This window comes from Anabas testudineus, chromosome 1, assembly GCF_900324465.2.
Source record: "Anabas testudineus chromosome 1, fAnaTes1.2, whole genome shotgun sequence".
NCBI classification, from domain to species: domain Eukaryota; kingdom Metazoa; phylum Chordata; class Actinopteri; order Anabantiformes; family Anabantidae; genus Anabas; species Anabas testudineus.
Genome location: NC_046610.1, coordinates 6,899,053 through 6,921,976, shown reverse-complemented (window position 1 = coordinate 6,921,976; position 22,924 = coordinate 6,899,053). Strand labels below are relative to the sequence as shown.

Sequence of the window (22,924 nt, the reverse complement as noted above, 5' to 3'; positions counted from 1 at the left end):
GAGCTGGCACGTGGATGCATGTCCCAGTGGTGATGTGGGCCAATCGTTGGATCATTGATCAACTAATGGACTTTCCAGTTTTAGTCTTAGGCCGATAAAGCTTTGGGGAGTGCTCACTGTGTGTGTGTGTGTGTGTGTGAGAGAGAATGAGCACTCACTGGTGACGGTGAGAGTGTCCTCAGTGATCTGTGCAGAGATGTGGATGCGTCCTCTCCTCTCGGTGTGATCTGTCCCACACAGGCTCGGGACGTTGGCCACACATCGCTTGTGGATGTTCATCATACAGTCTAAACAATAACACACAAAAATCTCTGTTTAAAAAAATGAATCACACATTTACAGATCCCCAGATTACATAACTCATTAAAAAGGAAATGTTCTAGTTATAGTGTTGTGGTAGTTGACAAAGCAGCAGAGGATGAGAGATCTAAATTTTAAGACTGCAGGACTTTCAAAAACTCCTACAACAACATATTTAGTTTAATGAATGATATAATAAGTGATCACAACAGGTAATAAAAAACATGCAAAACATCCACTACTGTAAATTATGTAAAGTTTAGTTTGTGCTGGGTAATAACAGAGCTCGATAAGATCCACATTTAGACACAGTAACTCTCTCTTTCATGTCAACCTCAGATCTGAGACAAAAGGTTTTCTTTTATCCATTTAACTTCATACAAAGTGCACTGAAGAGAAAAATACTTTAATACTTTGTTTTTTTAATAAGTTAGCACCAGTTCTCTTCTTCATTATTAAATATGTTTTTTCTGAAGTACGCAACAGGTACTGTAGTTTGTGTGCAGGTGTGTTCAAATCACAAATTAGTTTTAGTTTTTCATTTGTTTATTTGTTCGTAAATCTGACTCCTGTAAGAATATTTTAAGTCACAGAGTATCATGTAATCCATTGTATGTTACATCGAACATCATCCTAAAAGCTCGACTCTGGTGGGACTCGAACCCACAACCTTTGAATCACATCTCAAGTGCTTGACTAGAAGTCCAACGCGCTATCCATTGCGCCACAGAGCCACATGCTCTGCCACTCAGGGAGGGACCAGAACCATCTGTTTTAGCACTCTCTGGTCTTGTTTTTCTGGAGACAGACTTTTATGACTCTGGCTGCATGCTTGGACTTGTTGGACCAATCAGAAGCCTCCACAGTGGCTTTGTGTGATGGACGTTTTTAAGGTGGTTTAAACACAAGCACAGCAGCGAATATCTGGGACAAGGAAAGCATGTCACGGCTTGTAGCCTGAGCTGGGCTGAGCACACAGGACTCTTTTAGTTAATTAAAGACAAATTAAAGTATTATTACAGCAGTAGAAAAAGTGTGGGATACATATAATATTGTTTTATATTCATTTTCACTCAGAACAGATGCACAGGGAAAAGTTAAAACTAGATAATAGATTAATTAATGGTGAAGTGTACAAAAACACTACAGTGTCGTTGCTCAGTCTGTCCACTAGATGTCAGACTGCTCTGATGTACAAAGCTTCACATTTGACCCCACATTCAGTGAGTGGGTGCGGGTGGTGGTGTAAAGTTAATCTGTTGCCTGTATGTTTTCTATTTCATGGCAGTCATCACATGACATTTTCTTCCAATTAAGTTTACTTCAGGTGGTGAAACACATCTCATCAAATCTAAATCATGTAGATGCTGCTTGTCGCCCAGTCTGAGGTTCCTCCAGGACCCAAGTAAGAAAGAAGGGATCAGATCCAAGTCAGATAAATGAGTTAGGTTAAGAAGGAAATGATCATCGCCTTGTTTCATACTAACAAGAAGCTTCAAAAGTACTACACTGACGAAGTAGGTCATTATTATTCATCATTATTATTATTATCTGCAACAAAACAGCTAAAGTAAATAACAAAGAAACACGAAGTTCATTTCCAGCACACATCTGTACAGTGTGTATTTACACTATTTATTGTGTAGCAATGCAAATTTAATTTGCAAGTTACACAGAGCTTCCAGTCTAACGTTCTTTGTTCATGTGAATTAATACAGAATTCATCTCCCAACCAGTATATTTGAAACATATCTGCTGCCTGTGCCCGGTGTACAGATGGAGACAGGAAAGGAAGCTTTCATGTTTCTGCTGCAGCCACCTGGAACAGTTTGCAGAAGGAAATTAAATTAATGAATTTGGTATCACAGATTAAAATCAAGGCCACTGTAAACTCCACGGTGAGCCAGTCCCTTTCTGCTTGTCTCTATTTTTAGCACATTTTAGCTTTTTGAACATGGACAAAAACTGCTCTGCTCTTGGCTTACAGTGGCAAGAAAAAGTATGTGAACCTTTTGTTTTCTGCATTAATTTGTCATAAATGTGATCTGATCTTTATCTAAGTTAAGAGTATTAACAAAAACAATGTGCCTAAAGGTAATAAAACAAAAATATTCTGATCTTTCATGTCTTTATTGAGAACAACCATAAAAACCTCATAATGCTAGTGGAAAAAGTATGTGAACGTTGCAATAATGACCTCAAAAAAGCTAATTGGAGTCAGGTGCTAGCATACCTGGAGTTTATGTTAAGGAAATTATTTTGAGTTAGTGGACTAGAGCTACTCCGACAAAGGTCAGTAACATTTTGAATTTGCTCCACTCAGAAAGAATACACATATGAGCCATGCCTCCCCAAAAGGAGCTTTAGAGAATCTGAAATCAAGAATTGCTTAATGATTTACATAAAGCTGGAAATGGTTACACAGTGATTTCAAAGTCAATCTACATTTAGGAAAACAATCAAACAAATGGAGACACTCTGGGACTGTGACTGCTCTACAAAGAAGTGGGTGGCCAGTTAAAATGACCCCAAGAGCACAACAAACACTTATTAATGAGGTAAAGAAACAACATAGAGAGACAGCCAAAGATTTAAAGGCGTCATTGGAACATGTGTGTTCATGAGTTCTACTAGGAAGAACATTGCTGCACGTCTGAAGTTTGTGAAACAACACAGTGACACTGCACAGCAGTATTGGCAAAATGTTTTGTGGACTGACAAAACTTATAGTCTTGTCTTAGATGAAGATCAGATCGCATTTTATGACCAATTAACACCGATCACCACAAAATTCCAAAAGGTTCACATACTTTTTCTTGCCACCGTATTTAAGCTGTAAATACAAATGACTGTATGTGTGTGTACTGAATCTGAATGTATCAGCTGAAAAGTGGTTTCTAACGTTACTGGTCTTTACCCGTTTAAATAAAAGGTAAAAACTGAATGAATACTGATTGAACTGCCAAATCCAATTAGAGTCTGGGAAGCATTTTAGGTTTGATGAATAATTTCATGAGACAGCTGAGGCTGACATAAGTATCTGAACTGAACATTAGTGATTCCACTGCATCCTTGTTAAACCGTTGTCAAGATATTTTCTTTCTACGTGTGTGAGGTATATCTTACAGAAATAATCTGGGGGTCATCACTGATAGCCAGCTACGCTTTACCAACCCTCTTTCTCCATCTCTCTCTCTTTAACAGCTTTAACTGTCTCATATTTGATCAGCCAATAAGGACACGTCATATCCAGTAGCTGCCTGCATCAGGTTCGAAGCTTTGACACTCGCCTACTACTCAACAGCACCTTTCTACCCGGACACCATCAAGCAGGTCTACGAACCCTTTCACCGACTGTGCTGTGCCAGCGAATGGCGCCCAGCGGTCCACATCACACAGACAAACACCCAGATAACTCACCCTGTTGAACTCTGACTTTAGGGACAAATTTAAGTCACTTTGGGTTAAAATCATCAAATGACTAAATGTAAATGTTAAAGATATTGTTGCTTTAGATGTGTGTGTTCTTCTCACTGTCACAGACCAGTAAACCTCAGTTAATCAGCTGGATTATCACAATTGATATAGCTAAATAGCTAAAATAGCATTTATATTAAAAGATGAATGGTCTTTAGCTATTTTTTTTTTAAATCTAGAGCTTCTTTTTGTATTTTGTGGAGATAACAGACGTGAAATATAATAAATGTGCCTGGGGAAGTATAATGTGTCCATTGCAGATGGTGAACTAACCTACATGACAGCGTGTTGCTGTGTTTTTCTTCATATTCTCCTAATGGCTGAATACGTCGCTGCAGAGATATAACCTCCTTCTTGTTTGTGTCTTTGTTAGCGTACCATCAGGTAAATGGTCAGCAATAAATGACAGAGCTGCAGGAATGTAAAAACTGCTCAATCCTTGTTACGGGAAGCTGATAATACCTCTCCAGCTGTCTGTCATTAGGGCGATAACATCAATTTAACTGTCTGTCACTGCGACTCATGAGCAGTTCCGCTACTGTGTAATCTAAAATCAGAGAATAGAGACGCTGCTCGATCGTATTACCTCGCTGAACCTTACTACAAACTCGACTTACAGGAATTTAATTTCACTTATCCATGCTAAGCTACGTCCAGTCCTGAATCCAGATTTGTACTCGATGCACAGACATGAGATGTGTGACAGTTTTTCCATTGGCTTGGAAATGAATACATTAATTTCCCAAAACTATTCTTGGGAGATTTCCCAACACTGTCCTATGCACTAACTGATCCTATTTCATACTTGGAAAAACCAAAACAGGCAACGTGGCATTGAGTTATTTATTACCATCACATTTTCCAGTACTTCCCAGCAGTAAATAACAATAATTCATGACGATGAGAGCCATTAAATTACCACGAACTGGCTCAAATTAAGCATCATAAGATTGATGGATGCATTAACCAATTAAATATTCATTTAAATTAAGTTTTTTAAAATTGACACTTCCTTCCCATCATGAGATCTAGTGTTTCCTAGCTACTGTGTCAATAGCGACGCTGTTTGCTGATAGTGTCGACTGAAACACAAACACCAAAAGGACTGGACAGACTCCTGCATCACAACCTGCTGCCGTCTAACACCAGAACGTGTCATCGCTTTGAGTTTTTAATAGTTTGTCTTTCTGAGGAAATAAACCTTTATCTTCCTAACAGGTAGATGCAGGACAGATCGCTGTGGGATCCTTAACAGACTTTATGAAGTACCAGAGTAAATGGAGTAGAGGTGACAGTATTACCAGGTCCTGATCAGGGAAAACCCCGACACTCAAACAGATGTTACTGTGGTTAACAAAGCATTTACTGAATTAATACTGAACTCAGTCAAAGCTTTAGGTATTTAAAATGTTTATATTCATATCCATCACACAGTGGGACGTCTGACTGCTCCCAAATTTATTCTGCAGAAGGACAATAGCCACTAAAATACAACCAGAGTGACAAAGATGAAAATAACATCAGTTAGTCCAGCTACTAGTCGTAGCTGTGGCACATGGAGATGCTAATCTTTGACATATGAATTAAGTAAAATGAGAGGTTGAAGTGTTCATTCATCTCTCACACACAGACATCCGCAGATGTGTTCATGTACGTACGGTCACATTTCATGCCCTGGTGTATCAGCCCGTAGAGGAGGGAGCCGCAGTGGTCGCAGAAGGTGGGGCTGGAGTACGTGTGGACTTTAAACTTGTGTTTACTACGAGGATCCTGCAGAGACACAAACACAGAGAGGAGGAACAAGACACTTGAATTCAAACTGTTTCACACTGCTGCAGCGCTGTGCTGTGGTTGGACTCTGTTAAATCATTAAAAACTGCAGGTTCAGGTGTTTCCTGTTAGGTGGCATTTAAAGGGTCACTTCACCCAAATCACAAGAAACTGTTTTTTTTTTTTTTAAATCTCTAAATATGCAGGTGATGTGCAAACAAACCTATGTAATAACTGAACATCTTATTTAGAAACCTTATAAATTATGATATGAGGAGTAGAACCAAAACGAAAAACATCTACTGCGAGGCGGCTTTTCAAAATCTGTCTGGCTGCCGAGATTTGCTTCCCTTCAGCTAGAAGAACACTGATCATGTGATGAAGCCCGACTTGCAGTTCTTGCCTCATGTGTTAGATGGGGTTCAGGTCCTGTACAGACCAGTCAAGATCTTCCACACCAGACTGCTTCTTATGAAACTTATGATTAGTGAAAGATCTATGACGTTTCTTTAACTTTGTATTAACACACAAATAAACATATGAAGGAGGCTGAGTGAGTATTTTGTACATCTGGATGGGACCGTTTCATCAGATGATTAATAAAAGTCCTGCGTAAATAACCTACAACCTACGACTAGAGGGTCTTACAGACTGAAAACATCTAGGTTGGACATCAAAAGACGATTAAACAAACTTATAAACAACTTAGAAGATGGCACCTTGTTGTTTGAACCCACCAAAGGTATTAGAACATGTGATGGACATCTGTGTCGTGTTACACTGATTATTCAAACAATAAATAGCACTGAATGTCTACACTCATTTTCAGATTTGGGTTTTGTCTGTTCAGACTGCATTTATAGTTAAGAGGTGTAACCAACATGAAAAGCAGAGAGCTTTCATTGGGTAAAAAAAAAAAGCAATAGTGAAGCTGAGAGAAGATGGAAAATCAATCACAGCCACTGCACAAACATCTCCACAGCCAGTACAACCATTTAGCATGTCCTGAAGAAGAAAGAGACCACTGGTGTACTGATTAACAGACGCTGAACGGGTAAAATAAGAAAGACAACAGCAGGTGACGACAGAAACATTGTGAGAGCTGTAAAGAAAGACCCTAAAACAACTGTTAGTGACATCAGCAACAACCTCCAGAGGGCAGGAGTGAAGGTATCACAACCTACAGTTTGCGAACAAAAGACAGAGGCTACTCCAGAAGATGTAAACCAGTCATTAGCAAGAAATAATAGGAAGGCCAGGCTGGAATTTACCAACTCGTACAGAAATGAGCCTCAAAAATTCTGGGACAAAGTTTCATGGACTGATGAGACAAAGATGAACCTTGACTAAAGTGATGAAAAGGCTAAAGTTTGGAGAAAGACTCTGTTCATGACCCCAAACATAAAAGCTCATCTGTGAAACACAGTGGAGGTGATGTCATGGCTTGGGCTGCACGGCTTCTTTTGGGACAGGGTCAATAATCTTCATTGAGGTTGTAACACATGACGGCAACAGCGAAATAAACCCAGAGGTCGACTGAAACATTATGGAAAGGAACCGGTTTCACAATTCCAATACTTTGCCACCTGAGTAAAATAGAGGTGAATGGAATTGATTATTTCTTCTAATTTGGGTGAAACTGTTGTTTATATGTTGGCTCCATTAGAGCAGAACTGTAAATACTGAGAGAGGGAGTGAAAAGAAAATACACAGATTGAGTTTGAAGGATGTACGAAAATAGGAAACAACAGCTTGGGTGATATAACGAAAACAAAGAACGACAGAGGAGTTAGAGATTAAAACCATCAGCGGATACGACTTCAAAATCCATGCTGACTCACAAAAGGTGTGCGCATGTGTACGTGTTTCCACGGGGGGGTGCACACATTTTAGTTTAAAGCCATCACTGTGAGGACATTTCATCCAGTCATTCAACTTCAAAGGGATGTTTAGGGTTAAGACTAGAATTAGGTTTAGAGTAAGGGCTTGGTTTAGGTTTTTAGGGAATTATCTGGGTCAGTGAGTGTCCTCAAAACTATAGAAAGGCAAACATGTGAATGAAATAACCTGGCTCATTAACCAGAGGCAGCCAGGCAGCACTTTTTCTCTTTGCCGTCATGATTGTGTGAGAATAGAAGTCTTACTACTTCAACTTTAGCCACTCGAAGGCTGAGAATAGCTTTATGAAAAAAGTTCAGATTAGAAATAAGTTCATGTTCGATGCCTTAAAAGTCCTCACATGCAAGAACGTGTGCATCTGGCAGCACATACAGGAACTACGTTGCACGTAGTGCTGATCCTGCTAATGTTATTAATAAACAACATTCAGCAGAACACAACCAGAAACCAAGTGCTTAATGAATATTTAACTTGAGCACACGAGGATTGATCCGCTTCACCGTTCGTCCCAAACTTCCAGAAACGATTCATTTTTTATGTCTGATTAAAAATAAATAAAAGCAACGTGGGTGCAGAGCTGTTAGATGTGTGTGTGTGTGTGTGTGTGTGTGTGTGATGGCTGCTATTGACTTACGTCGGAGGCAGGTCCCTTGTCGGCCCCTGGACAAGAAAAGGTGACAAACTCATGACAGCGCTTGTGGACCACAAAACAGCACACTGGGGAGAAAGAGAGAGACAGAAAAAAGACGAGCGTTAACTCGGGCTTCTTTGCAATCTCAAATAAGGCGACACAATAGCAACAAAGAGATGAATCAATATGTCAATTATGTGGCGTTAGTCATAGCACAATAGGCTACTCATATTTCAGCAGTTCCCATTTGTTCCTCCCTTGCTGTCAACATCTATATTTAGTTTTATTGCTGCAGTTTACATTATTAAAATGTAACCACAGCACAGAGAAGCATCTCATAATCACAACCCACAACATTAAAGCTGCAACATGAAACTTCCCATGTTTGCAGCTCCAAATGGCAGACTGCTTCAAGATGTGGTAAAAAGTGTGGAGACTGACTGAAATAAAATGAAATAAATATCCCTTAGTGTAATAATAATAATAATAAAACGTTAAGGATCTGAGGATGAACACGCTGCTGCTGGTAGTGAAGTGTACATAAAGATCAGTCAAGATTTTTGGGGAAAGGTTCTCTTTTGTTTTCTGGATGAAATTTAGTTTTGCTCAGTTCACAACTATCACACTACAGTGAAAAAGAAGGTCTGTGCATAAAATAGAGAAATACATTGAAAATGCCCTAGAAATGGCCGATTGGTCAAACAGAAGCTCAAAATCCAGGTAGGTCTGCATCGTTTAATCTGTAGATCAAACTTTTTAAACAATAAAAGTTTTACAAAGCAAAATTGTCTCAATAAACATATGTAAAAAAAGCTGAACTTCATTTTTACTTGGAGCATGTTAACGAACCCCAATGAGCTGAAATACTAAACTTATCCTAGCAAGTAAACTGTGAAACACCTTTAATTTAAATTCACAACTTAAAACCACAGATGTGTGTGGTATTCAAATAAATTCACAATATACCCACATATGGTTGTGTCACAGTAATGAAAAAAGTGAAAAGGAGCGGGCCTTTAAATACTGAACCACGCTGTTACATGTAAAACACCAATGTCTACTCAACTTATCAAGAAAATCAAAAATATTCACATCTGAGAAGTTTAAAAACTGATTGTTTGGCACTTTTTGCTTAAATGAATGAGTCTGTTGAACAATTAACAACAATTAAATCTCAAATGTTTCCTTCTTCCAGCTTCCTCATTGTAAGATTAAATTAAATAGTTTTTTATTTTCTTTTTGCTTGAAACGAAGCACAACCCATTCCTTTAAATTTTGATCAGTCGCATCCAACAGACGAAGATGTGAACATGACCAACACCAGAACTCTATTGATGCCACATAAATAGGGCAGATCATGACGGGACAATCTGCTCTGCTGCATCCTGACTTTGTGGTTTGCCTCATATCACAGGTGTATTTTTACATAAAAAAAAAAAATCTTGCGCAGTGCTGATTTGAACCACTTCCACTTCACCGTGACTGAGTATTAACCAAACATGGACAAAAAAGAAATGCTTCACATTTGTGGACAACATGATTATATCAGGACAGCTACTCGATGTTTAAAAAGAACACACACGCACACGGGGTGACATTAAGCTCTGGTTTAATCTTAATTATTCACATTCTCGTTACAGTTTAATGAGGCACCGTGGCAACTGCCGGCACTTTCCACGGGTTTCTAGCAGTTAAGCAACAGAGTGCTTATGTTTGTGTATCTGTTTATTTCTGCAGCAGAACAAGGAGGTCGCCTCAGTCGACACCTGCACCTCAAATAAAATTCAGCTACTGTATTTTAATCTGAAAACGCCAACCATAGCCCTGAACGATGCAAATGAAACTGAGGAGAGTGGTTTAAACAAATGGAAACGCAGAGAGGAGGAGGAAACATGTGGAAAAGAAAGTGTACAAGAAATAAGTCAAGTGGAGAATGAGACGGTGTGTGTGTGTGTGTACGTGCGTACGAGTGTGTGCACGTGTGGGCAGGAAGGGATGGGGGGTGCACAGCTGGGTTTGAGGCAAAGTGAGGGGGTGGAAAATTTATTTGTGTGTCAGAAAGAGAGAAGTGGAGCAGCAGCAGCAAACACAGTGAACACAGCAATCACCCTTAAAATCTTTGTGTTCATAAATCTGTCACTCAAACACACACACACACACACACACACACACACACACACGCACGCAGCTGAAAACCAGGCCCAGTGACCTGCTGAGGAAGTCTCGGCTCTGTTGCCTAGCAACCAGGCTGAGCCCTACAGTCGAGTCTACACTCGCCGCACAGTTTCATCCGAGCGACGGCGTCACAGGCAAATCAGAGCCGGCCCAGAAAGGATTCCTGCGATGAACTGCCAGGCTGACAGCGGGCCGACCGTTTCACATCAACAGGAGCCCTGGGAAGTTCCTCCATCTTGGACGCCTACCAGTCCACAAACCACAGACAATGTTATCATTACTCAGGCCTCGACATGCCTCCATAAACTCAACCACACGGTAAAATCCTGCTGCTGAACCGCTCTCTAAACGCTCCGGCTAATGCCACAACCAAGTCAGACAGAGTGGTGCCAGGAATTTATGACAGAAGCCGTATCTCCTACAACAGAAGCGTCTGGAAACCCTCCACCAGTTACATATTAAACATAAAAAAACCCACTAAACCACAATCAAATCAGCTAATTTGAATTATAATCAGTATTATTTATTTTACTTTTGGGCGTTAGGACGGGAAACCAGAGCAGACAGGAAGAGGTCTGACGGTCAGTCCAGGAGAACTGAATCATGGATGTTGAGGTTATGGTGAAAATGTTTTTACTACTTCTAGCACACACGCACACACGCACACACACACTTAAAAACTACTTTTTGAAATGATTATTTTATAAACAATAAGAAGTTTCAAGATCATCGCAGTGAGGTTTTCATTTAATCTTTATTTTTTCCTCACACAAACCTACACATTCCTCCATACATGCACAGAAACATACATATAAATGTGTAAACCTACTTCTCCCACTAACACAGACTAAAAACCTTATATAAAGGTTATAATTCAGCAGTTAACAAGCAACATACAATGCGTTTTTCTCTCCGCAGGTACTTTTGTTGTTGCTATTGTTTAATACACTGAAGGTGAAAAGCTGAACTTCATCACCGGCAGCCCATTTCCCCCTGTACCATAGACGTTTAGCTGCTTGTTCAGCGGGTCATGGTGCAAAACAAAACCTGTCCATGGTTGCATCAACTTAGAAAGTTGATACAGGTTGCAGTTCAGAGTCTGCGCAGCTTTTTTTTGTGTGTGCTGCAGTTGTTAGTGGCACCAACAGCCGAACAGATACAACAGGGATGTTACACCAATGCATTTTTAAATTATATAACTTAGTTGTGCAAAGAAGAATCACTTTATGAGTTCCTGTTTCTTTTTACACAGAGAAAAATACAAAGGTATCAAAATGCATCACTTCAAACCACATAAAAACGTCCTCTCCGCATATTGGTCAGATGTGTCTGAACCAAGAAAGTCAACACAGGAAGAAGGTCCTGTGTTTTGAACGTGACATCCGTGACATGGTGTCGGTTCACATTCGCAGGTTGGTCGTTGCTCTGGTGACTGTTTATTAACTGAATTAGCTGCTGACTTGAACAGACCAGGCCCTGCATTCAAATCATATCCATATTCACAAAGTGCAGTATGAGTCAGCTATAAGCAAACAGAAGAAACCTGGACAGGATTTGTCTTAAGATGCCTAACCAGTAAACAAGCAGGACTAAACACCAGGCAGGTTGTGACATGACCTGGGTCAGTGCAGGTCATCCTGACTGTCAGTCACTGAATCACAGGTATAGATTAATCAATGTGAGGCAAAGATCGGCCTGAAACAACATATTAATTTATTAGGTACTTAACAGAAGCGAGTAGCTACTAGTTTCAGTGGTTTACTGTTCATCTACATTTTCGTCCTGTAGGTGAGACAAATTAAGCTAAATTCAGAAACAAATTTTGAATATGATCCGTACTTCAACACTTCTATCAGTAGCACAATTATCTGTCTATCTTTAGATGTTCAAAAATGAAATTATTAATCTGTTGTCATCTACTGTGGTTTGTTCATTTCATCTTTGGCCCACAGCATCCTGACATCTGCCATTTTCAGACCAATGACGACTCATGAGTTTAAAATTCATTGTGAAGAAGCTCACTGACGAGCGGGGTGATCTGTAAACCCTCTAAAGTATGCGTTTCCTCGGCCACGGTGTCACCAACATGTCTTGTAATCAATATCCAAGGGTGGCTGGCCTGTCATCCAGTCAGTTACAAAGATACTATTTCAAGTGCTGATCAGTCAGCGGTCAGGAAGTCAACTACAGTCGTGATCAAAACAACAACAAAGCTGGGAATCGAGATTATTTCTTTGAGTCGTAACAGTTGTAACGTGGGCGCAGACGGACTTCATTCTTATTTCTGCTGAAAAGCTGCATTTGATGCAAAAAGTGTACAGGTCAGTGAGGTGTGAAGAGGAAAGCGATAATAGCAGCAAGATTAAGGAACATGTTTCGCTCTGTTCAACTTTTGGTGGAGTTGCACCTGAAAGAGCAAGTGTCAGTCAGAAAAGACAAATCTGTCATCGTACAGTAAAAACTGAATGATAAAGCATCATAGTTCTCACTTCAGTCCAAGTTACAAATGTTAGTTTTTTTGTTTGAACCGCTGTCATGTTCTAAATCCCACGAAGACATAACGCTGGCCCAGGATACAGCTAGAACCAAATATTCAAATATTTGGATTGATATTCGACTTTCTTCAACTAAATGTAAGATCATGTAATGATCATCAGTAATGATTTAACCGTACTTACACTAATATATATAATAATATGAAATACAGAAGCTTTGGGAGCCTGACACTGAACAATGAGGAACCAAAAGCTGAGCGCCAGATGTGCCGTTTAAAACTGGCACAACTAGCACGAATGGAAATGAGGCAGCATTTGAGAGACACGACAGAAAGAAAGAAGCAGAGGTGAGCACTGCCCTAAACATTCAGCCCTGTCCGCTAAAGGCTGTCGCATCGCAAGATAAGTTTAACAAACTAATCTTCAGCGAGTGTAGACTGTACGTTTAAGGCTTAGTGAGTTTTACATGTTATCATTTATTTGGTTTATTTTATTTGAAATAAATTGTTTATTAAATTATTAAATTATGCTGCTGATCTAACTGCATTTTCGTTTTCTTCCGTTCATTTCTTTTTATTCAAACTAAGCTGCCTGATGGACGACCTGCTCCACCTGTTGACCTACAGCCACAAATTATCCAACAAACAAAGGAGCTCTTCTTCTTGCTACTGTCCAGAGTTGTAGTGCACGTGCAGGAATGTGTCCGTGCATAGCATTATTACACGTGCCCTCATCTGTCGTCCAGATTACTGTATGTGTCCAAACTTGCAAACTTGAGAGGTGACATTTGCATGTTCACCTTCTGTCCTCTGAATAAACTAATAAACTAGGGTACTAGTTTATCATTAAGTTATTGAGAGTGTACCAAATGATCAGCGTCTTTTTTTGCTGAAATCAGCACCTTGCACAACTCTTCCAGGGAAAATTGTTTGTACATTACTTAGAAATAATGTCATAAGTCACTGTTACATAAGTTCCCAGTTACCTGTTAAGTAAATTTGCCTTTAGCCCATTTTAACGCTTCGTATTTCAAGTGTTTCAGTTGCAGGAAACCCAAAAGACATTTTTATTTATTACAACATAAATGCATCTGTGTACGTCCTTGCTGTGCTTCACTTTAATGGTGAAGCACCTGAAGCTGTCTGCTTCAACACGAACAACTTCTGCACTTTTGCAGCCTCCAACTCATGCTGCTGTCTCAGCTACACACCTAGTGGCTTAACCGATCAGTTAAACACAGCAGCAGCTTCATACAAAGTGGATTTAATCACACTCCAGACCCTACGGGATATCAGGATCTAAGACACATTTATCTAATCCCTGTGAACTTCGTGCAAACTACAAAGTACTGCTAATTTCACATTCAACATTGAGACATGCTTTGTTTGCGGAACGTACTGCGAGTGTGACAAGATAGTTTAGGAATAACAGGTCTCAAAATGTCTAAAAATGGTGTGTTGTATGCATAAAAGTGCATAAACATCCCAAAAGAGCCTGAAAGGAGACACTGTTTATCTGCTGTTGTCACAAAGACAGATAGTCAGACAGTGAGTGGCTATTTCTACAGAAATTACTGACATGGATTTACAAAGGGATAAACACAGATTACACATAAGATGTGTCCACCTCCAGAGGTGGTTTGAACAATTACATTCCAGCCTGTTGATGTATTTAAACTTTTGTTTTTGGGAGATCAGAGAGATGAAGTGATGTAAATGAAGTCACAGTCTTGTTTCCAGATGAAAAACATCTAAAGTAGCCTGAGTGTGGTTTTATGTTCTGAGGCTTCTGTCTTTCAAAAATATCTGATTAACTTAGTGATGTCTCACTTTGATCTCTGCCCTGATGCAAAGGTAGAACATTGAGAGAACAGACATGGAGACATCTCGCATAAGGACAAAACGTGTGGGTATGGGAGTTTGTTTCGGTGTTTGGTGAATTTTCCAGATTATTACTGCCTTATTATTTTTGAAATCTACAATATATCACAGCATCTTTTACATCTAAATCAGTGGAACAGGCGCCACAGACGGTCACGGCCCATGTGTGACAACAGCTTCTCTAGTGATGTTGGAGAACTGCTCTTCTTCAATGCCGGCCATTCTTCACATCAATAGGAGCAAATGTATTGACATGCATGTTTAAGTGTTTCTGTATCAACTGTGTGAGTGGACCAGTTCCACAATGTTTCAGATGTAAATGTAAAACAAAAATTTAGATGTAAAAAACAAAACTAAAGCATATATTTGTCTTTGTGCTGTCATGAATCTCCACTGAGCTTTGTGCATCTGGTCGTATTGAGCATGCTGGCTCACCATCACACTGGTACGGTTTCTAAATATAAAAATAACAGAGCCTTCATTAATGTTATTAGTAACGCCTGTGCTTTTCCTGCTATGACAAGTTAAAATGTCTGCTGCAAAAAAAGACCTCTGCAGAAACATGATTATAGCCACAGCTCGTTTCTTGTTAAAATCCTTCTTCTGAGCTTATTTCAGCCTATGAACGACCATTATACCAACGTTTAGTGCATTTTGAACATTGTTTTTTACTTTCAAAATCAGAAAGCCTGTTGTGAAACTTCCCTTTAGCTCATCTGATATATTTATATTATATATATATATAACTACAATAAGAAATTTGGCCTTGCAACAGTCCAAACTTTCATCAGGCATCTGGATCTCACTGTAGAAGGAAATGACATGAGAGTAGCTTCCTCTTTTTCTCTGCCAGTGCACACCGATGTGCACACACACACACACACACACACACACACAAGCTTACAAACTGTTACTCATACAAAAAAGAAGAGTCCGGCAGAAAGAAGAGAAATCTATACCTGCAGAACAGGTATTCAAACACGCCCACAATGCGCTGAAGACAGCTTTGTCACACAAACACACACTGACAATATCATCTCCGCACGTCAGAACAAGTCTGCACCAGATTTCTGACATTCCTCCACACCAGAACGAGGGCTGTTGATGATCATTCATCTTGAACTGCATCTACACCCTTTTTGTCCCCTAGTTTTTCTTTGAGACGCCACTGTTCCCACGATCCTCACTGTCATTCACTGCAAATTGCAAATGTCTGTGTCATAAAATAAAATAAAAATCTACTAAATGCAAATTTGGGCTTTTATAGTAGGTATAAAAAGCATATCTAAGTTTTGCTTTTGTGGTGGTGGAAACATATGTAACCTCTGACTCACACATGTTTAAATGATTATATTTCACTGTGAAGGCCTCACATACAGGTGCCATTGAAATGATGCTTGAAAATCTTAGTTTCCAACCAACAATTTCCGATTTTGTAATTTATGATGCCCAAATAAGTGTTTCCTGCTACAGACAAACCTCACCACTGAGACTGAAGGTATGTTCAAACCTTTGATATGATAAAAGCCACAAAACGACTACTAACGGACCTAAAGCTGTGACTGTTAAAGTTTACAATAACTCGACACTGAAGCAACAAATTCAAATTAAAGAAACGGAAATCACAAACAGAAAAAAAGACACTCTAAGTTGATGACATGTAATTTACATGATTTGCCGAGTATCTAAAAATGCAGTTTCAACAACATTATTACCTTGCTGACAGTTGGAAATTTTAGCTGCAACTATTTTGATAATACACTGAAAGTCACACTCTAATATTCATTGGACCGCCTTTAGATATATATTTACTGCACACATTCACAGGGGCATCGTTTCAATCAGCTTCTGTAATGTCACAACATTTATTTTCAGCCAGAGTTGCATTAATCTTTAGCCAAGATCTTGTTTTGATGATGGGAGAGTCGGACCGCTGCACAAAGTCTTCTACAGCACATCCCAAAGATTCTCAATGGGGTTAAGGTCTGGACTCTGTGGTGGCCAATACATGTGTGAAAATGATGTGTCATGCTCCCTGAACCACTCTTTCACAATTTGAGCCCGATGAATCCTGACATTGTCATCTTGGAATATGCCCTTGATATCATGGAAGAAACAATCCATTGATGGAATAACCTGGTCATTCAGTATATTCAGGTCGCCAGCTGACCTCATTCTTTGGACACATACTGTAACATTGCTGAACTTAGACCTGACAAACTGCAGCAGTCCCAGATCATAACACTGCCCCCACAGGCTTGTACAGTAAGCACTAGGCATGATGGGTGCATCACTTCTCCCACCTCTCTTCTTACCCTGATGCTCTCACCACTCTGGAACAGGGTAAATCTGGACTCATCAGACCACATGACCTTCTTCTACTGGACAGTTCTTAACCCAGTTTCAGTAGTTTCATCAATCTCCTCAGATGTTTTCTTTGCTTGATTCATGCCAATATTTTGAGCCTTCTGAATTACTTGATTAACATTTTTTCCACAACCACCGGTTGTGTCTTCACACATGGTTCACTAAGATATAACAAGCTACTCCCTGCATCAGTTAGGGTTAAATAACTTGTTGCTGAATAATAATAATCCATTGATATAAGTCGCTCCATTGCGTTTTCACAGACGAAACAAAAAGTCAATGATAATAAGAATAAAGAACCTGACGTGGCCGTGCAAACCTACAGGAGCAGGTGAGAGACAACCCATGTGATCTTACTAATAAAGGTAAATTAACACACGTCGACACACACACTGCACGAAACTACCTGAACGTCACAGATCAACACTTTTTGTATTTCCAGATAAAGATGAGACTGAATCATTTTATGTAAACAGTGAATATCACAGTTCCTGTTTACAGAAATCTTTACTACTTCTGGTTTAGTCATTCTAATAAATCTTCAGCTTTTCCATCAAGTGTGATTACGTTTAAGCTTTTTCTCTTAAAGCTTAAATTAATCCAATATGAGCCAGTTTTAACCCCAAACACGTGTTTGACCTCAGAATCACCAGTAAATAGTTTGAGTTAAAGATTTCTGTGACCCACAATTTAACTTGTTTTTTTTTTTAAATACTGTAGCTTTCTATTCTCGCAGGTTTGCTAAAATTAAAACCACAACCTGCTTTACAAGGCCAACTCATACTTTCCATTTGCCTTCCGACGAACGGACCCACACCCATACTACAGATGTGCACATGTTTCTATTACCTCTATCAAGACCACACATGTACCATACATTTAAAAAAACAACAAGAAAAGAGTAGGTATAAACACGTCACAAAAGCGTCAAAGATAAATGTTGCACAACTTCCATGTATGACTAGAGGTGTAAGAAAATATCAATACATGTTATTATCACGATACTGTGTTGTATGTATTGATATTTAATCATTTACATGCAAAGATACATGTCAGGTACCGTTATTGGTAAGTGTAGATACATTCTTCTGTTGATTATCTTTTACTTAACTGATGAATAATTTACTCTATAGACAGTGAATCACAATATCCTAGAACCTCATAGGACTTTAACAAATGTCTTTCAGAACAGCAGCTGAACTTTATTCTGACGTAAGATGATTATAACCTAATTAAACCGTCACATGTTTTTGGCTACTCAATCGACGATGAATTCAGTATCAAAAAAGTGGCTATTTATTTGTCTATGGACTGATTAATCAGTTAAATGGTGCAGCTCAATCAAATTTATCTAAATTATTTTCCAACCCCTGAGGCTGTGCTCTCTGTTAACTAACTTATCACACTTGACTCAGCATGACAGGTGAGTAACTCAATCCACGGGACGTGCTTGGACCTTGAGTTACAATTTGTTTTCTTAAATTTAGCCCAGTGTTAATGGAGATAGGTACCTTTTGACCTGCAAATCACTAAATCAATAGAGACTGGGTGGTTTGTTTGCTCGAACATCGATCACTGACTCGCAACATCACAAACAATTGTAAGACCTGTTTGTTTGTTGCAGCATCTGTCTATTAATCTTATTTAGTTCTCAGTTAACTGACCACAAAACTCTGCAGCTCCACCTGTGCAGGGCTCTGATTGGTCTGTCCTTTCTCAACTGTGTGAGCATATGTGTTATCGGCCCGGGCTAAGTCATCACACACTAGCTCACCATGAGCCCTGGGGGCTGCGTGCAATCACTCGCGCACATGAAGTGGTAATCTTCTCAAACGCCTGATGCACTTCCTGTATCGCCACCAGACATGTCGGCAAGCTTGTAGCTCCCCCTGAGGGGACCTCACCTTTTTTAACTGCTAACAGAAAAGCCACGAACTTTGCACCACACTTTCCACTTAATGAAGTCTTAAACAACAGAATAATGTGGGAACTCTGGTATTTCTTCACATGACTGATCACAGGACCGAAGCCAGATGAGTTTAGGTGGGCGTCTGCGATGGATCAGTGAAAGGGAGGAAGTGATACTGTGGCGACGACATTTGCTACAGTACAGTAATATGAAATGTGATGGAAGGTTGTCACTACTGTATGCTGCAGCAAAAGCCTGTTTGTGAAACCATTTTGTTCAGACATCTGTGTCTAGACACCCACCAGCCGCCCACCCGCAGCCACACATCACCACCAACCCACACACACACACACGCACCATTTTACGGTTTCAATCAGTTGTCAGGCTCAGTGTTGGGGGAGAAAAAGGCTTGAGAAATCAAACTTCCTGGTCTGCCTTCCTTCTGTCTTTCTGCGGCCAAAACCAGACATCTCAGCTTTCACCACTCCGCCGGCTCTTCTACTCTTACATCTCACTCTGTCTCTCCTGCCCGAGCCTATTCAGAGCATTCTCACTCTCATTTATCGCTGTTGGCAAGCACCTGCTTCGAGTTTGACACCTGCCTGCCAACACCAACACACCGTCAACGAAAGAGCCAACAGGTCACTCTTAACAGTGCGCGGACCTGCAGCCCTCAACACAACAAAACCACACAGCAACACTCCTTCAGACAGTGAACATCCGTCCACACACCCACAGCCATATGCAGAAGAGGGATTTGTGAATGAGCCACTGCTCTTACCTTGGCACTGGAATCCCTGTTTCCCAAAGCCCCTGCAGACAGAAGACAGAGATGTGAGATTTGGGGACTTCACAACTTGGCACATGTGACAGCACAGACTAGGGAGCATGCACAGATTTATATTAACAGTTTAGTCTGAAATAAACGATCAAAACAACGGCTGAGCTGAACAAACAGTCACATTAAAGTGGTACATGCTGAAGTAAGAAGAGCAGATCTTGTCTTGAGTGGTGTGTAAACACTATTCGTGCTTCTTAAAATGACAAATATTGTGTGTTTTCTTCTGTGCAGATTGACTTTTAGGTGTAAATGTTCTGTGTGATTAGTAAATACACAAATATTCATGATAAACGACAAAGAAAAGCAGCAAATCATCTCCCAGGAAGCTGAAATCTGCAAATATTTGCTTTCAAAATGACAAACCAGCACCAAATAAAACAGTTCAGCTGTTGATCAAATCATTTCAGGGTCTTCCACAGATGAACTGCTGCTGCAGTAACAGTGGGGCCCTGTGTCTCTCCAGCTGCATTCCTCCACCAGACCTCCAGTTTCAGGTCGATGCAGCAGCGACTGCGCTGCTGCGGCTGCCGACGCCGCGTCCCCCCCACCTCCACCACCCCACCTCCTCCAGGCCCACGGTGCTGTCGCATTGTGTGTGTGTGTGTGCGGGGGGGGGGGGGGGGACTGCGAGGATGGCGCATCGCGGTGTTTTTCACACCGGCACCGAGTGTGATCGCTGCCGGTGTGGAAGGAAGGAAGGAGGCCGACCGGAGCCGGAGCCGCGGCCGCAGCAGCAGCAGCAGCAGCAGCAGCAAGTGGATCACCTGTGTCCCGCCACCACTCACCAGATGAAGTCGGTGCAGTGGCTGCAGAAGGTGGGCTGCTTGAAGAAGCGCGCGATGAACTTGTGGTCCTTCACCTCGTGCACGTTCTTCTGGCGGAGGGCTCCCTGACGGGCGAAGCCGCGCGCGCTCTCCGGTACCTCTCCGTCGCTGCTGGGGTCAGCCATCTTAACGAGGAAGGAGAGCTGAGCGCAGGGACGACGGAGGCAGAGGGGAGAGCGAGTCGCGGTGCAGCTGCCTCCTCCTCCTCCTCCTCCTCCTCCTCTCCGCCTCGGTGTCGCTCGTGCTGCCGGTGGTTTCTCGGTGTGCGTCCAGCTCGCGCTGAAGCTGCTGCTTCTTCCGGCGGGTCCCCGTGGCGCGCGCCTGCTTCCCGGTAACACTAGTGAGTGGCTGCTCACACCTACCTGTCTGTCTGTCTGTCTGTCTGTGTCGCTCTCTCTCTCTCTCTCTCTCTCTCTCTGTCTCTCTCTGTCTCTCTCTGTCTCTCTCTCTCTCTCTCTCTGTCTCTCTCTCTCCCTCTCCCTGTCTCTCTCTCTCCCTCTCCCTGTCTCTCTCTCCCTCTCTCTCTGTCTCTCTCTCTCTCTCTCTCTGTCTCTCTCCCTCTCCCTGTCTCCCTCTCCCTGTCTCTCCCTCTCCCTGTCTCCCTCTCCCTGTCTCTCCCTCTCCCTGTCTCTCTCTCCCTGTCTCTCTCTCTCTCTGTCTCTCTCTCCCTCTCTCTCTCTGTCTCTCTCTCTCCATCTCTCTCTCTGTCTCTCCTTCTCTTCTCTCTCTCTCTCTCTCTCCTGTCTCTCTCTTCTCTGTGTCTCTCTCTCTCTGTGTCTCTCTCTCTTTTCTCTCCTCTCTCTCTCTCTCTCCCCTGTCTCTCTCTCTCTCTCTCTGTCTCTCTCTGTCTCTCTCTCTCTGTCTCTGTCTCTCTCTCTCTCTCTGTCTCTCTCTGTCTCTCTCTCTGTGTCTCTGTCTGTCTCTCTCTCTCTCTGTCTCTCTCTCTGTCTCTCTCTGTCTCTCTCTCTCTCTGTCTCTCTCTCTGTCTCTCTCTGTCTCTCTCTCTGTGTCTCTCTCTGTCTCTCTCTCCTCTCTCTGTCTCTCTCTCTGTCTCTCTCTCTCTCTGTCTCTCTCTCTCTCTGTCTCTCTCTCTCCCCTGTCTCTCTCTCTCTCTGTCTCTCTCTCTCTCTGTCTCTCTCTCTCTCTCTGTCTCTCTCTCTACCACCTATGTTTGTTCTCCCCACTTTATCCCACCTGTGAATCCTCCTCTATGAATCACAGCTTCACCAGAAGCAGCTTCCTGGTTGTTCTACGTTGTGGGTCTGTGCTGACACCAGCGCTGCTCCAGCAGGGTTCACATCTGTTGAACCTTGAACCACAGCTGTGTTCACCTTTGTGGTTGCAGCCAATCACTGTTGGCCACAGTTTGAAGGGAACCAAACAGACGAGCCTCCTTGTGTTTCTGAATTTCACCACTATCGACTGCACATGCACCAGACAAGTGAAGAGGACTTGCTTTGCGCACGTCGGCAGCCTGTGAACCGTTAAACATGACTATAACATTGTTATTGTGTCACTTTACAGATGTTGGGATATTTTAATATTATGGAAGGCCCGAGTGCAAATCTGTCCAAAAAGACAAGTACTAACGAGTGTCCTGGAGAAACAGATGCCTCGCTGCTCCTGAATTGGCACAAACAAGAGAGAAACCAGTAGGAGACTCAGGTCAGCTGCTCATGGGCAGAGCTTCCAAGAAAAAAAAACTCTTATGAAAAGATAGATACCTGCCTAAAACCATCAGTGAAGCATGAAGGTGGAAACGTGATGATCTGGGGCTGCTGTGGCAACGGGAGAGTGGAGAGTGGGCGATCAGCATCGTGTGCAGGTCATCCTCAATCAGCTTTGGATACCACACCGAAGAGACATGTCATTCCATCTGGGCATCCATCTGATGGGGGATCATTTCATTTTGCAGCTCACTGACCCCAAGCGTTCTTCTCTGTTATGTAGGAAATATTTAAAGAAGATAGTAGCTGCTCACTCTCTTTGATGGCTCCCCCAGCTCAATCACCAGCAGACCTTTGAAAAGTGCTGCAGAATATCTGCAGAAACTGATCAATCTGTCAGGTAGTCATTGCTGCTAAGAGCAATTTCTGGGGTAATATTAAAGATTCAAATTTGATTTAACCATTATTCTTTGCTCAAATATGCTTGAAAATAATTGTTGTTCATTTTTTGTTTGTTTTGAGATCAGTTTAAAGCAATTCGATTGAATAAAAGCAGCCGAAGACAATCAGAATACATGAGTTTCCAAACTTTATCTCACAAATATACGCTCACTAACCAGTTTATTAGTTACATGTGTACAATCAAATGTAAAAACACCTGTTTAAATGAATAAATTCAGCTTCAATTA

The 22,924-nt window shown here is 41.3% G+C and overlaps 1 protein-coding gene, 1 long non-coding RNA gene and 1 other non-coding gene across 3 annotated transcripts in view; 1 reads left to right on the top strand and 2 right to left on the bottom strand.

The window, feature by feature from the left end:
• The window catches only part of LOC113161576 (protein kinase C beta type-like), a 26,788-nt gene extending 5,866 nt beyond the window's left edge, over positions 1–20,922 (bottom strand). Inside the window, exons 1-5 of the mRNA XM_026359246.1 lie at positions 20,530–20,922; positions 19,685–19,716; positions 8,081–8,163; positions 5,436–5,547; positions 159–287 (exon numbers count right to left, since the gene is read on the bottom strand). Coding sequence (XP_026215031.1) covers positions 159–287; positions 5,436–5,547; positions 8,081–8,163; positions 19,685–19,716; positions 20,530–20,693 — 520 coding nt within the window. The 5' untranslated portion in view covers positions 20,694–20,922. The remainder of the gene's footprint in view (positions 1–158; positions 288–5,435; positions 5,548–8,080; positions 8,164–19,684; positions 19,717–20,529) is intronic.
• Positions 943–1,034, bottom strand: trnar-ucu. Its single transcript is given in 2 exon segments — positions 943–978; positions 998–1,034. It is a non-coding gene; the product is annotated as a tRNA-Arg (tRNA).
• On the top strand, positions 20,826–22,924 carry LOC113161577. The gene is made up of 2 exons (XR_003298755.1): positions 20,826–20,908; positions 22,093–22,924. It is a non-coding gene; the product is annotated as an uncharacterized LOC113161577 (long non-coding RNA).